Below are 16,309 nucleotides of genomic sequence, written 5' to 3' on the forward strand. Positions count from 1 at the left end.
CAGTTTATGGCCACATCATTGTAGGTAGTCCTTGCTAATTTCCTTGTTATCACACAATTTTGTCATTTAATAGCCAAGAACTAGCCAAATGTTTTTCCTAATGAAAAGAATGTTATTTGACTAACTTCAGAACTTTGCCATTTCTGAGAAGTTTATATTAGACTCAGATGCTGTTGATTTGGGAAGTTATTTTGTTCTTAAGTACATCCTACTTAAAACTGTGTATCAGGTATATATTAGAGTACATATTTAGGGATGGCATTTCTCAGTCCTAGGCATGCTTTATTTAGCCTTAATAAATGTTGTTAAGCAAGTTTCCAACAGAAAAAGAAGTTGGAGTTCACTGGGGAAAATTGTCAATTTCTGCTAAAATTGAACATACTCAATCAATGTGACCTAGCAAATACACGTCTGTGATTTGTTCAAGTGTGCACCAGAACACGTATACAAGGATATTTGTAGAAACATCATTCAAACTAGCTAAAATTATAAGGAACCCAAATGCCAATCAACATTAGAAGGGGTAAATAAACAGTGATATATTTATACAATGGAATACTGAACAGCAGTGGAAAATTCTGCACACGAAAGTCTGGGTAGATCTCATAGACACAATGTTGAGTGACCAAAGTTGCATCCAAGAGTACATACTGAATGATGCTCAAGAGAAGGCAAATTAATCTTAGATGATACAAGGCGGAATGACAGTGGTTCTTTTAGGGGATAGTGGTTAGATTGTAGGTTCTGAATTGTGGTTAGATTGAGCTGTACCCTTAAGAATTGTGTACTTTGTGCACACTATATTTCAATAAAATATAAGTTTAAGACTAACATGCCAGCTGCAGGAAAGAGTTTCCATATCTGGGGTGAGAAAAGTGGATCAAGGTAGAAGAGTGGGGAGGGAGTTCCATTCATTTCCTTCATCCTTTGTCACCTGTTCTCTTTCCTAAATTCAGTGATACAGCATCACTCGCCAGCACCACCACCCAGTCCTCAGAGGTTCACAAAACTTCTTGTCTGGGGCTCCTCCCGCTCGGAGGCGGGTAGGATGGATGTATATAGGGACGCAGTGTGAGAGAGAGGACTCAGATCCCCTCCAATTCCACACAAGACAACAAGAGCTGCATGAAACACGAGCAAAGCTGTGGGACGAGGGAAGTGCCAGCCGCCCCATGCTGGTTCCCGGTGTTTCAGCTGGCGTTCGCTGGACAGCGCCAGGATGACTTCCTCCCCTCCCAGCGAACGGTCGGGCAGGAGGGCTATTCTCTGCTAACTACAACCAAGAACAAACCATTGGAGACTGGAACAAAGACGCAACTGCTGTGCCTTTTTATTTTATTTTATTTTATTTTTAATTCGGAGGCAGCAGGAGCCAATGTGTCCCTTCTAGGAGTGAAGCTCCGGGGCGTGTGGACAGACAGACTTCCCTCCTGGCCCTGTCCTCCCCGGGACGCAGCGGTGTGTCTCATCCCCCACGGCAGTAAACTTGTGCCGGCGGGAGGGAGGTCGATGAAGCCCGAGTCCTGCGCCTTGCACTTTTCAGACCACCTGGGCGCATGAAAACTCCAGCGGACTCTCCCGGAAAGGAGACCATGCCCCCCAACTCTCTTTCCAACCTCTCCCAGACCGCGGGAGCGAATCAGAGCAGCTTCATCCCCGGGGTGTCCGAAGGGGATTTCCTGCAGGTCCCGGACCGGACCACCGCTGAACTGGTGCTCCGCTGTGTGATCCCGTCCCTCTACCTGCTCATCATCTCGGTGGGCTTGCTGGGCAACATCGTGCTGGTGAAGATCTTCATCACCAACAGCGCCATGAGGAGCGTCCCCAACATCTTCATCTCTAACCTGGCCTTCGGGGACGTGCTGCTGCTGCTCACCTGCGTCCCGGTGGACGCCTCCCGCTACTTCTTCGACGAGTGGATGTTCGGTAAGGTGGGCTGCAAGCTGATTCCGGTCATCCAGCTCACCTCCGTGGGGGTGTCCGTGTTCACGCTCACTGCCCTCAGCGCCGACAGGTAAGGGCACAGGGAGGGGTGAGGCGGCCTGGAAACGCGGTGCAGAGGGGCGGGAGACCTGGAGCGCACCTGGGGCGAGGCGGGAGAAAGGAGTGGCTGGGAGAGGGAGGGTCAGAGTCCATCTGGGAGTTAGGGAGTAAAAAGGAGTTAAAGTGGACTGAGATGTGAAGCTTGAAAAAATATGAGAAAATTATTACTTTTAAAATCATTAAAATTGCATTAGTTTGAAAGTAGTTTTAATATTGCGTATCCTATTCTTCCCCCACCCCTCCACGCACTTTGGGAATCTTTGGTATCTATTTCATAGAGATGCTATAGAATTAATGTACAAAAGCGCAGCTATCTTGTGGAAGCTTTTTGTGTTTGCCTAAAACCTTAGAAGTGCACTACCCTTACTCAGTGGTTTAATAACCTGACTTAATATTAGGTGTCATATAAATAAAGTGTCATATAAACAAAGTGAGGTACATAATTTACCCAAAGTCACCCATTTTTACAGGACTGTGGCTTTAGAGATACTCTTACACAAACTTAATATTAGGGAAATGTTTGATTTTGATTTTTTTCCAAATAAGGGAAGCATCATTTACACTTATTACCCAAATTCTGCTGTTTATTTGAAGTAAAAACAACTAGAATAGTAAATGTTCTTCAGACAGATGACTTCACACATCCTTTTTGTTTTAATGCCTCAAGTGATAGGTTTTTTTTTTTTCATGAACAAGTAGGTACCAAATTTCAGTTATCTGTGTTTTACAGTGCTGTAAAAATACACCTTTGATATCAAATCTGCTTTTCACATATTTTAAGGTTGGGAAGTATCCATTATTCTATCTTGCAGATCAACTAATTCAACTGTGCCATTTTCCAGGTGAAGATATTGAGGCCCAGGGGATATAAGTCTCCTTGCAGAGCTCAGAGGAGAATCCAGGACTGCTGACTTGGTCCAGTGCCCCTACGCCAGGCCCTCTCTAATCATGGTTTCGGGGATTTAAGCAGAAGGGGTGTCTGGATGGGGCTTGGGGCAAAATGTCCAATTAGGCATCCTTGCATGGAGCCTGGTCTAATTCTCTTAGGGTTAGGGGGTTGACTTAAGCTATTTAGATAAAGAATTTAACTTGGATGATTAAGGTTGTGTTCACTTTCCTCCTTTTAATTTACGTATTAAAGACAATATTCAGTGGAGAATTGAGAGCCATTATCTTTTTAAACCGAATACTGTTGACTTTGTAGTTTGTGTAAGAGTCTCTCTAAAGCCACAATCCTGCAAAAATGGGTGACTGTGGGTAAATTATGTACCTCACTTTGTTTATATGACACCATTTCTATTATCTTTTAAAAAGTTTTTTTTTTTAATTCCATAATTAAAACATGAATTTTTAGCTGCTCTTCTTTATGGGGCAGATTTTAATTAGAAAGTTAAAATTCTACTTAATGATTAGAATAAAACAATGAATAGCTAAAATTGCTATCATGTGCTTTCATTTTTAAAAGGTAATATTAGTAGCAATTCCCAGGGCTTGAGTTTATTTCACACTACTTTGCTCTATCTATTGTCATGGAGGCACACAGGTAAATCGGCTCTGATCAAGGTCAGAAGAAATGTTATTTCTCATGCATTTACTGACTTTTTTGTTCTTACATGTATCATGTACTTTGTAAATACAGCATAGATACTTTAACAATAAGGATAAATAAAGGTGAGTTGCCTCTTCTACTTGGTCCAGAGGCTGTGCTTGCCCATCAAGGTATGTTTTGGAAATGTAAGTTAAGGAACTGGAATCAGTGGTGATAAAATTACATAATACATTTCAATATTCACTTAAAATGATTTGGAGATGTTTTGTTGTACATTGTCTACACTTCTATTTTTCTTCCAGAACATAGTAATCAAGCGTTGATAAGTCCTTGATCACACTTTATCTCACCAAATGTTTTGATTTCTCCTAGATTTGGGAACAAGTACAAGACTAGTTGCACTTAGCACTGTGTGAACTTTTCTGTGAGTTTGTTATCCTCACAACACTATGAAGAAGGTACTATTATCATTTCCGTCTTAAACTGAAGAAATGTAAGGCTTGAAATTCAGCCACAATTTCCTGACCTCACAGGAAGGAGTCAGGATTTGAAGCCAGCTCAAAGCCTGGCTTCTTCACCGTTAAGCCACATCTTTACTTTCCCAAGTATACGAAATCTTTAATGGTGTTTCTTATTTAATGGCAGACTGAAAAGTGAAATTTAAAACAAAGAACTCAAGAGTGAAGAAAGAAAAATGACTATAAAAGCCTATTCATCAGATTCAATAGAATGAAAGCAAGTCATAAAATGTAACTGCAAAATAAAAGAAACACTTGAATTCAAAATTAAGTGGTAGTTGTAACAACAGGGGGGGAAAACCCTGTTATTGTAATTTTCAAACAATAAATTCAATTGTTTGTTAAACCAAATATTCTATTTCCACGAGATGGCCTAAGTGTCTTTGTCTAAGAAAATAAAGGTAGAGAATTTAGAAATAGAGATCACGGTAATGTAGAAATAGGAAGATAATTAGATTTTGGAAAGCTTATCCCAATGTGAAGTGGAGACTTAGTGTTATATGTCATTGATGACAGCATTGCTGGATGACATCAGCAGAGACTGAAATAAAATATACGATATCTATGAATCTTCTTTGAGGTATAAATCGCCTCATGTGATATGGCCAAAGGATGATAGGGGTGATACTTTTTGGTACTTGTGATTATTAATCCTTGACTTGCAAATTCCTTCGAGGAGCTTCAGCTGATACATCCTTAGGGAAAATCATTTGTGTCCACAGTAGCTGTGCCTCAGAGGTGGATCATAACCAGAATCGGGGGAGGAGACACAGTGCATGATCTGAAATGGTGATACAGGTGATCTCAGTTTAATTTTATCTTGATGAATTTTTTTGTCACTATTTTGAAAATAGACTTCTTTTTGCTTGCTCACATTAAATTGTTGCTTAAAGGTATTTGCGTATTCTCTTTCTAACAACTTTACACACACACATCTCTCCCCCACCCTGTTGGGACATGTGTGTTGTGATACCAGGTAGGAGGAGCCCCACAGGCCACACTTTGCTTATGGTTGTCTGTGTAGATATCTCCCTCGCTGTCTATTCCAGTAGCTGCATTTCCAAACTTAGAATACTATTTCTTTGATTCTTGAAGATTGTCTGGTGTCTCGAAGTCCATAATTAAAATGCAAATAACTTGTAGGAATGGGGTTCTCCTTTTTCCTTTATAGGAAACAATTTCCATAGATTCCTAGTGCTAAACTATAAACTTTATAATTTTATATATTTACAAATGTAAAGCTAGGTATCAATTCATTATTCTGTTTTTATTGTAATTGCTAACCGAAACGCATTTATAAGTTAAATTTTAAAAATCTATAAAACAATAAAATGAAATTGATATTAATTTAATGTATCAGATTATGTTCTTTTTCTGATACTGCATCTTCAATGTTGGATTGAATTCAAAAATAACATTGTACCAAATCTGACTAATGTGCTAATGTACTAGTAATTTCAAGCTTTCCATCACTAGTTAGGGCAATCAGATTTAATTCCATAACTGAGCTAGTTCTCTTAGGTATGAGCTTGGAGTCTTTAACATTATTTGGATGTTATACCGATGCAAACAGTTATTCTCTCAGCATTCTTCTTTGCAGAAGCATTGAGATACATCAGATGTAGGCCTTAGGTCAACACTCCCCGGCCCTTATGAAGCTTTCCATCAGTCTTCATGCAGGGCTGGGAGGGAGCGCCCTTGTCTGTTTGCTGGTTTTTCATGAAAACTCCTGATTGAAGTTCAGGTCCTGATTAGCGGGCTGGCCCTCACTGGAGAGGCTTTCTTCTCTGGTGCACAGCTCTGGACACTGCGCTGAGAAGCCCTTGCTTCTCAGTGGGTGCTGAGATTGGTGCTCTGTGTGCTTCCAAACTCCTTGGAGAGTTCAGGCTGGCCGTACATATTTAAGAGAAAAGTCCACACTCCCCCTCATGTCACCAGAGCGATGACATTTATTTTTAATTTGTTCCAAAAGATTTAAGGAAGCTTAAAGCTAGAGATACAAAAAACATGCAACAGGAACAAAAAAGGCAGGAAATCCAGGTTTAGGGAAAATAAAAGTTGAAGAATATAAGGCAATCCATACTTTCACAAAGTGTGAGTCATATGTTTGAGAGTTTTCTAGCTGCCGAGGCAGAAAGGAAAATTTGCTTTCCCTGACAACTGCTCAATTGTTATTTTTATATATCCGTAGCAACAGAGCAAATTGTGACGTGCACTTAATTTGTTAGTTTTAATGAGGATTTATATGGTTTTTTGTTAAAAGCTGTTATATTTGACTCCAATAATATCCAATACCCAATAATCAGATATCTTTTACTCATTGGTCTCAATACTTCCAGCTTATTTCCCTTTCTCTTCTCCTCAGAAGGATAATCTCAAACATTGAATTAGAGAGGTGCTGTATAATTCTCACAATATTCATATTCATAATTTGTATATTACTTTATTTATTACCTTAGTATTATTTCTTACTTCTAAAGATGATTCATATACCTTGGTCTGAAACCTTTGGGACACACTATAAATAAGCAGGGGATGCACGAGGCAGGGGTTTATGGCATCTGGATGCTAGTCCTACATCTGTTATGTCCAAATGTTCTAGTTGGAGAAACTGATAAAACAGTACAAAACACATGCCCATAAGGCAGAATTTTCCTCATTTGCAAAACAGGAATAATATCTTCTACTGTAGACCTGAGGTAGCGTTGATAGGATCTTATTAGCTCCCTCTCTGAGTATCGAGCAGAGAGAGACCCAAAGAGGAGAAGGACGCTGGTAATTGGTGAGGCAATCAGATGCGCAGCTCAGTGCTCTGGTGCTCTGCCTGTCGCACTCTTCCCTGTTACCACATCTGAGACAAATATCTCATCTAGTAATTTATACTGGTTCTATTTTGGCCACTTCTCGGTGGAACAAAGATACTCCACGATGTAGCTCTCATTCTTTTGCCTGTAGTGATGCATTTAAGTAGGGGGCCATCTGTCCAGGCTGAGCCGTAGGGGCAGACAGGGAAGTTCAACACTTTCCTTTTTGTTAGTTGTCGCCAGCAGTACGGTTCCTATTTGTGTCTTCCAAAAACAAAAATAACAATTTACCTTTGACCTTCCAATTGCTGATTCCTCAGGAGGGTTGAACAATTTCCCCAAGTCTTTAATAATTTTAATTGCATTTTAATTTTCTCATTCTCAACAAGTTCTTACTAAGAATTTTTTAGTGAATCCTTATTTAATTGTTTATTTATTGAATTTCTAGAAAAATTGCTGCTAAAATGAGGTGTAGATGATTCTCTTCTGGAAAAGTTGGTCAGATATTTGGTACAAGATAAATGGTTATATGCTATCTTTGTATATTTGCATTCATTATTATTTTTACTTTTCAGTCAATGTGTAGGATTTAAATAATATTTTATATAAGCTGTAGATTATTTCAGCTCTTCGGAGAACCTCACTCACATCCCAAATATACTGACGTCCTGGTATTTCAAAGTTCACTTGTTTATTTTCTATACAAAAGGACACATGTCTTCATTAAATTTCCTTTTTTAAAAACTTTGGTTTTTTTGTTCCTTTATTCTCATGTGTCCACATGACTAAGGTTATTTTCAGTTTCAATCCATGCTCCAAAATGATGACCCAATTTAACATTGCTAGCTTCAAACTTAATGAACTATTTCTTATCTGTTAATTGTCAGAAACTAGGCATGGAAGTGGAGAGCAAAATTAGCCTATTGCAGAATTAATGAAGACGATCTGTCTGCCTTTTGCAGTCTTTCCCCAGTTCCTTTAACCGTAGTCTGGCTAATTCCAACCTGTTGTCTTCATCAACATGGCTTGTCATTGTTATTCTCCTTCACAAGAAATGCTCATGTGTCATTCAAGTCATACACTTCAATAGGTTAAAAGCAAAGTGATTTTTTGGGGGGTAAAGAGCAAATAGAATTGTTGACTCCTGTGTAATCGAATCCAGTATTTATTAACCTTTCCAAACGGACATCCCACTTATTACATTATTTTTTAAAGTTATTTATAGTTTTAGACATTCTATTGTACAATGATGCATAAATACTTTCGAATGATAGATTTAGTAATTTTATTCGGAATAAGTTTTACTGCTATATCAATACTGTTAAAACATGATGTGACATATCGTAAAGGGAAGGCATCCGATTCTGCAAACACTGAACTTTTGGATTCCAGATACTCCAGTACTGAATGTGTGTCCATTGCACTAGACAACCTCACAGGAAGCTTGTGGGTTTCTGAAAAGGGGTTTCTAAACTTGGCTTATATTCAGAATCACTTGAAAAATCTTAGTAAAATGCAGAATCTCACGTTTTACATCCTAGAGACTCTGCACTGGTAAGTCTTGGGGAGAAAGCTAACACTCTTTACCTTTTCTCAGTTCTCCAGGTGATTCTGAATATTGATCCAGCTTGGGCGTCAGTAGACTAGGCTGTGTCTCCATCTCTCACCTCTACTCTCACCTCAACGTAACATCCCACTACCACCCCACTCTACCAAATCTGCTCTAACTAGTGATCTCCTTGTTGCTCAGACCACATTTCCTAGTTAGTACAACAAACATTTACTGAGAACCTACTATGGGTTAGGCATTGTGTCATACACTTTAGAAGCAACAGTGAGCAAGACACAGGCTCTGGGTTCAAGGAGCTTTTTTCTTTACTGTTAGGGAGCATTTTAATTACTATAGCTTTGTAGTATAGTTTGCAATCAGGAAGTATTGTACCTCAGCTTTGTTCTTTCTCAAGATTGCTTTGACTATTCGAGGTCTTTTGTGGTTCCATGCAAATTTTAGGATTCTTTGTTCTAGTTCTGTGAAAAATACCATTGGTATTTTAATAGGGATTACATTGAATCTGATGATGAAAAGTTTTGAAAGAAGTTTTCAGTGTATATTTCTTTCACCTTCCTGGTTAAATTTATTCCTAGGTATTTTATGCTTTTTCTTGTAGTTGTAAATGGGATTATTTTCTGAATTTCTTTTGTAGTATGTCGATTTAGAAAAACCTTATGAGAGAGGTAAGCAAACTACTGCAATTTGGGAAATGGCAATTTAAAATACTTTCCTCTCTCTTCCTGTCTTCTGTGCTAATAAATAGTGGAATGACTTGCAGACAGAAAGACACCAGGGATAGTAGGTAATCCATTCTCTACAAAACAGTCAGAGAACAATGGAGTGTTGACACCTCTGTCTTCGCAATTGTCAACTGAGGAAAAAATCGCTACAATTTAAACAGCAGATATTTATTTGGGCAACTAGAATTGCAATTCAGGAGACACGGATTCAGGTAGAAATCCAAAAATGTGTTCGGCTAGGGAGTAAAAGTCAGGGGCTTTTAAAGACAAGGAAGGGAGGTTTGTACTAAAAAGAATTTTAATTGGAGCTGGAGGCAGAGAACTAGTCTTGGCTAAAGGTTGGTTGACTGTGGATTCTGTTTTCAGAAAGTCCACAGTTCTTGGTCTTTGTGACCAGGATGGCAGTCCTCCTGCTGACTTCTCAAACAATTGCTTGTAAAACAACTGCTGTTTTGGCCCAGTCCGGGGTTCAAGCCAGCAAATCAGTTTCTCTGGAAGGGCAGCTCTGACTCCGTTTTTAAATGACTCCACTGTAGTTAATTTCGGCACAAGTAAGATTTCTCTCCTTCTCTCCCTTTCTTTCTCCCTCCCTTCTTACACCCTTCCTTCCTCTCTCCCTCCTCTCCTTCTCTCCCTCTCTCTCTCTTTTCCTTACCTTTTCTTTCTTAAGAGAGTGATTTGAGACACATTGTTTTCACAGGTACAGAGCCATTGTAAACCCCATGGACATCCAGACATCAGGGGCAGTGCTGTGGACCTGTGTGAAGGCTGTGGCCATCTGGGTCATCTCCGTGCTGTTGGCGGTTCCTGAAGCTGTGTTTTCTGAAGTGGCACACATTGGTAGCTTGGAAAATGGCAGCTTCACAGCGTGTATACCCTACCCTCAGACGGATGAATTACATCCAAAGATTCATTCAGTGCTCATCTTCTTGGTCTATTTCCTCATACCACTTACTATTATTAGCATTTACTATTATCATATTGCAAAGACTTTAATCAAAAGTGCACATAATCTTCCTGGAGAATATAACGAACATACCAAAAAACAGGTAAGCTTGGTAAGTGTGTGTTGGGGTGCACTGATCAGATGTAGTAACTACAGTTTTGTCTTCTATTTTATGGGTTCTCAATATAAGGAATGATCAGAACAGAGTCAGAGGGCACTGGCACATGCACTAGCCTCAACTGGAAGAGATGTCTCTAGTATGTGGCCATGTCATAGCTCCGTGAAGGCCCATGGAGCTCCTGCTTATCTGCCATCCGAGCCTGGGATTTAACATCTTTGAAGGCTTTTCTTTATGTGCAAATGTTTATGCAAAGAACCACATAATAAACCAGAAATTTTTCACATTTTAAGTATAAATCTATTTAATTATTGTCTCTTCTCCTATTAATCTGATAAGGATGACAGGAAGTCTGGGAGAAGGATGCACAGGAAAGGGCTATGGGACACTGCCTGGCATCTGGGGATGGGGTTTGGGTAGGGTGCCAGAATGAGAGGCTCTGGGAACAGAGTGCAGCAGGACAGTAGTGAAAGTGATCAGATGTGTGCTGGTGCTGAAGTCCTACTTGGACTAACTCAACTTATTAGCTTTTCCTATAAAGATTATCTACTCGTTTAAAAATTACAACATGCACCTTACATACTCTTTCTTCCTTAAAAATCATACAGTATTAATTTAAGGTAAAACCAACTGTGTTAATCCACAAAGAGATGGAAATACTGTACTTATGGGACACAGTTTTGGGTTGTCCATTTGTGCACTCCTAGTGAGGGACTTCTTCCAGAGGGTTGTGACAGTACAGGAAGTTTATGGGTGTCTGGTCCCCAATTTGAATGAAAACAAGTTGAATCGCAAATCATTAAAATTTGCTCGGCTCTAGGTGGAGGCGCAGGCTGCGGCTTTGGGCATGTTAGCAACAGCACAATTTGGCAAAGTTTTCTTGTGTGGAAGGTCACCTCTATTTATTGATAACCATCCTCATCAGAGATCCACATCTGCTTTAAAGGCTTGAAAGGTCAACCAATCATTAAAGTAATTGTTAGACAAATTAATAGATTTATTATCTAAATATCTGGCATCATTGAAGCAAAAATTTCCAGGTCCTGGGCTCACAATCTTTTATTCAGAGCCCTGTGATCCAATTGGTATCTCAATTTGGGTATTTGAGTTTTTGCCTTGTTTTCTAGAGTTGAGTTCCTCTTACCTTCCCCATATCCACTTTTTTTAAAATGGCCTTTGTTCTGCCTTGTTTTTGTGAATTTCCCTATTGGGACTTATAAACTCTGCCTGGGTAATTGGGCTTGACACCTGCTGAGAAGTAATCTCAACATCAACAGCCTGTCTGTGCATATGAATCTCCAAGTACAGATTGCCGTGAAATTCTTGCACCCACGTTCCACCTGCTAGGGCAGGCACTGCTCAATAATGTAAAGTTCACATCTGCCTCCTTAGTATAGCCAGGTTGCCTAACTGATGCCACCAGGCTACATCTGGAGGACCACATTCTGCATCCTGAGCCACACTCCTCTTTACCTGCACCCTCGTTTGCTGTCACCACTCACTGCTACTCCCCAATGGCAGATCTGTGTCAATCCTGAACTTTCCCATTCTTCTTCACCATATTCTAGTTGACTACTAACAGCTTTAGCTCAGAAAATATCAGGTTGCCTTCTCTCAATACCTTTTGATACATTATATTTTCATATTCATATTGCCTTATTTAAATATTTAAACAAATTAGCAACTATGAGCTAAACTTTGGACTCTAGATGTTAGAAAATGATTTTTGCATTAAAAACGCCTATGGTCCAGTCTTTGAATTTCATTATCACATTCCTGAAGATTTTCCTTTAAAACAGTAAACACAGTATGTAAAGTTTATGAAAAGAAAGAAAAAGTATTTTTATTTTTAAAGGTAACCTAATGTAGTAATGTTTATAGGATTGACAGTTATGTCAGATGTTTTAGATTTGTGTGAGTCAGGACTTTAAATCTCAAGTTTTTTTGTGTGCGTGTGTGGAGTAAGGGTTAAAAAAGTCATACCCTATTTCAAAAGATCATTTTTCCCATTTAAAATACTCTGACTTAAAAAAAAAATCTAAGCTCGAATATGTTCTATGGTCATTAATTCAGTGGATTTAATACAAACAAATGAGTTATATTTATAGTGAACACAATAAGACTTTGAGCAAAAGGAAAATAGTTAAAAATAAGACAGAATTTTTAAGATCATAGTTGTAACATGAAGACGTAGTAATTTATTAATGATATATCATCTAGTCTGTATAAGCTGTCAAATATTTTTAAATGAAAATAGTGTAGTGAACAAAATAAGCCTCTTCCAACTGTTAAAATCATCACTTTGTTGAGGAAAATAGTTTTTGTACTTCTGGATGCATTTGCACGCGATGATAAGTTTTACTGTTTTTGTACCGTGGCACTTTGCATGTGGCTGGCTCCAGTCTCACGTTAACCAATGGGACAATGTCCTTGTATTTGCAGATGGAAACACGGAAACGCCTGGCTAAAATTGTGCTGGTCTTTGTGGGCTGCTTTGTCTTCTGTTGGTTTCCAAATCATGTCCTCTACATGTATAGGTCTTTCAACTATAATGAGATTGACCCATCTCTAGGCCACATGATTGTCACTTTAGTTGCCCGGGTTCTGAGCTTTTGCAATTCTTGTGTCAACCCATTTGCTCTTTATCTGCTCAGTGAAAGCTTCAGGAGGCATTTCAATAGCCAGCTCTGTTGCGGGAGGATGTCCTATCCAGAGAGATCAACCAGCTATGTGCTCAGCTCTTCTGCAGTGCGTATGACATCTCTGAAAAGCAATGTTAAGAATGTGGTGACCAATTCTGTTTCACTAAATGGACACAGCATGAAGCAGGAAATGGCACTGTGATTTTGCCATTCAACTCACTACCTGGAAAGAACTTACTCACCTTTCTATCTCTACTGAGCAGAGCAGAAGTAAACAATTTTCTCATGCTTACTATTACTCAGCTAATTCGTAGACGATTTCATGACTGACTCAGAAAAGACAAGGCAAACATACCTAGAGTTTTTCTCTGACCAGGACTTTCCATTAAAAAATATACGTTGTTCACATTAAAAGTGATTCAAAAGGCAATTCTATATGTGTATAAATCAATATTGCTTCTGGATTTCAGCTGTTGCTAGAGCCATCTCTAACATTTTTATCTTAAATTTGTTTTATCTTGAAGCAGGTAATAAATTCCTATATTGACTCATTGATTCAGTGAAGGTAATATTCAGACTTCTATTATTTGAAATACAAGTCATATTTTCCTGGTGAATTTATCATAACTAATGCATGTATATATCTCTTTTGTTTGAATAAAATAATAGAAAATTCAAAAGGTGAAGCTTAAGCACAAGTCAATAATATTTATTGTGATCCTTTGAGTGATTGGTCATAATTTATAGAAATAGCTTGTGTCTGTAACTTCTAGGTATGTGATTAAAAGATATGATGGCATTTGTATTGTTCATAGTAAAATAGACATCGTGTGATTTACATTATTAATGTGAAATAGGTATATCCTATGTCCCAAATTGTGAAACTGTGACTCAGAAATTGGCATGGCTATCTTTGTGTACATTGCTAAATCTCTGATATTTGGATGATTCTGTATAGATACGACACGATTTGTGCACTTCTGCTGAGTTCACCATTTGCTCATCTTCTCTCGCCACAGCCACCTGAAGAGAGTCTGGAATCTCACTCAGGCCAGTGTACTCTGCAGAGTATTTCAGTGTCCTCTGAAGAAGTGTCTTGGATTTTTTTTTTTTTTTGGCCAAAATGCAAACATGGTCTTGATTATATTTTAAAAGCTATCCCTTCATAAGCTGGTATCAGTAAGTCTAACATTTGGATGAATATATTCTGTACTATTTTTCTTTCTAAATTGCTGAGCGGAAAACTCTGTTAACACACCAAGCTCTTTCTTAAACACCCCTAACCCATACCATTTAAGATGTGAAATACTCAATAATATATAGCAATGGGAAAAATAAACACAAGCAGATTGCTTATGATAGTTAATAATAATGATAATGCACACTAATCGAGTGTTTTCCGTGTTCTGGCTTTACGTAGATTCTCTAATTTAACCCCAATAAGATCCCTGAGGTGAAAGAGAGGGATTCAGTTTTGGTGGGGTATGAAGTTACACAATTTGGGGGATGTCTCTATTAAAAACTATACAACTTTGCAAATTTTACCAGAATATATGATCATAAGAACACATTGCCAGTCCCTCTGAACTATCTGCTGCTATTGTCTTTATTTTACAGATTAGGGATATGAGGCTCAGAAATACCAAGAAACTTAAAGAGGATTACACAACCCTGTGGGAAAAGTGAGATTTAAAACAGGCTACCACACCACAGTGTGTGCACCCACTATTCCACCACCACTCAGGCATGGCTTTTTTCTGTCTTGAATAATTTTTATTAACCTTTGGGAAAGTTGTAAATCCACCATCAGAAAGGTGCAAAATATCATACACAAGTTTTATATTGACTCTAGGTATTTTATAAATCTTTTAAGGCTCATCCATTAACACGTGAAGAATCAAGGGTAATCCTTAGTTAATGCAGATTCTTTCTCCTTGCTGGGTGTTAAGAGGATGGTAGAAATATATATATATGAAAGATTGCAAAATATGCGCATCTTTATTTTGCAAGATCCTTTTAGCTTCATATATATATATATATATGAAACTATATATAAGTATATATGAAGCTAAGGGGAACATATGTGCATCTTAACTATAAAGTCCTGATAATTTAGAGTTTAAAAGAACAGCACTGTTACATAAACTATTATCTAATTTGTCTTTTAGGAATGAAAAACATTTATTCAGGAAATATTTTAGAAAATTTCTATTTACACATATTTTGTTAAAAATGTTTTTCTGTAATGACACTAATGGAGTAATAAAAGCACCTCAAATTTCAGTTTTTCTCTTTTAAGAAAAGAATTTTAACAATAGCCACATAGCTGATTATATAATATTATCAATATTATCAAAGTTTTGACTGCATCTTAAAATTTCCTTTCTGGTTGCTGTTAATCCTAAAAGTCATACTCTCTCTTAATGTCGAGCTCTGCCTTTTAAAGACTTGGGAAATACCTATAGCTCCATTCATAAATTAAGCAGGTTGAGGATTATCTGTGCAAAGCTTTTTTGAATTTGGTTAGTGCATTCCACTGCTGAGTTATAATCCTAATTCACTCATTAACTGTAATGATTTCTCATTTTCAAAATGTCCTGTGGGAGTTGGCGCAGTGGTGTAGTGATTAACTTCCTGCATTGCATGTCAGGGGCCCGGGGATCATGGGTTCGGATCCCTGGCATGGACCCACACATCACTCAACAAGCCACGCTGTGGTGGTGTCTCACTTACAAAATAGGGGAAGATTGGCACAGATGTTAGCTCAGGGACAATTTCCCTCAAGCGAAAAGAGGAAGATTGGCAACTGGTGTTAGGGCAGGGACAATCTTCCTCACCAAAAAAAGAAAAGAAAAGAAAAGAAAAGAAAAACAGTCCTGTGAATTGCACCATTTCCTCAAATATTTCCTTCTTTGCATTAGATACTCGAGAGGTAATATATTAGTATACATTCTATGTGTAGTATGATGAGGGTAAATGTTTAATATTTGCTTTTATCATATACTTTCTGAGTCAAACAAACTTTGTTTTACACGCACATATGTACACACACACACCTGTGAGATTGGGTTCGTATCAGAAATAGAGCTTAAAATTTGGCATTGATTGGATTTTAAGTGTTTAGTTTGTATATACGTGTTCTACATATTTATTTTTGATATTTAGCTTTATTCTGGGCATTTGAAGATTTCATTGGTCTTATTATCAAAGAATGAAGGTTAAAGAAACAAAACCCAAATTCATCTTTGAAATCAAACTACAGAAGCAAATCAAACTAGTTATGTGTATTAGCCAGAAGTAGAACAAACTCCTAACTCCAAATCTGTTATAACAAACAAAGTGAAATAGACCCGTAAAAAGGTAATTGATATCCCAATTTATAGAATTCCATCTAGTC

General features: G+C 38.1%; 1 protein-coding gene across 1 annotated transcript; it reads left to right on the forward strand.

Annotated features, from left to right (window-relative positions):
- The first annotated feature begins 1,021 nt into the window (after positions 1 to 1,021).
- NMBR (neuromedin B receptor) lies at positions 1,022 to 14,298 on the forward strand. Its single transcript, XM_008542505.2, has 3 exons — positions 1,022 to 2,014; positions 9,907 to 10,255; positions 12,713 to 14,298. Exons 1-3 carry the CDS (start codon positions 1,557 to 1,559, stop codon positions 13,112 to 13,114), a joined length of 1,209 nt encoding a protein of 402 aa, XP_008540727.2. The 5' UTR covers positions 1,022 to 1,556; the 3' UTR covers positions 13,115 to 14,298.
- The last annotated feature ends 2,011 nt before the right edge of the window (positions 14,299 to 16,309 follow it).

Source organism: Equus przewalskii, chromosome 32 (assembly GCF_037783145.1).
Source record: "Equus przewalskii isolate Varuska chromosome 32, EquPr2, whole genome shotgun sequence".
In the NCBI taxonomy this organism is placed as follows: domain Eukaryota; kingdom Metazoa; phylum Chordata; class Mammalia; order Perissodactyla; family Equidae; genus Equus; species Equus przewalskii.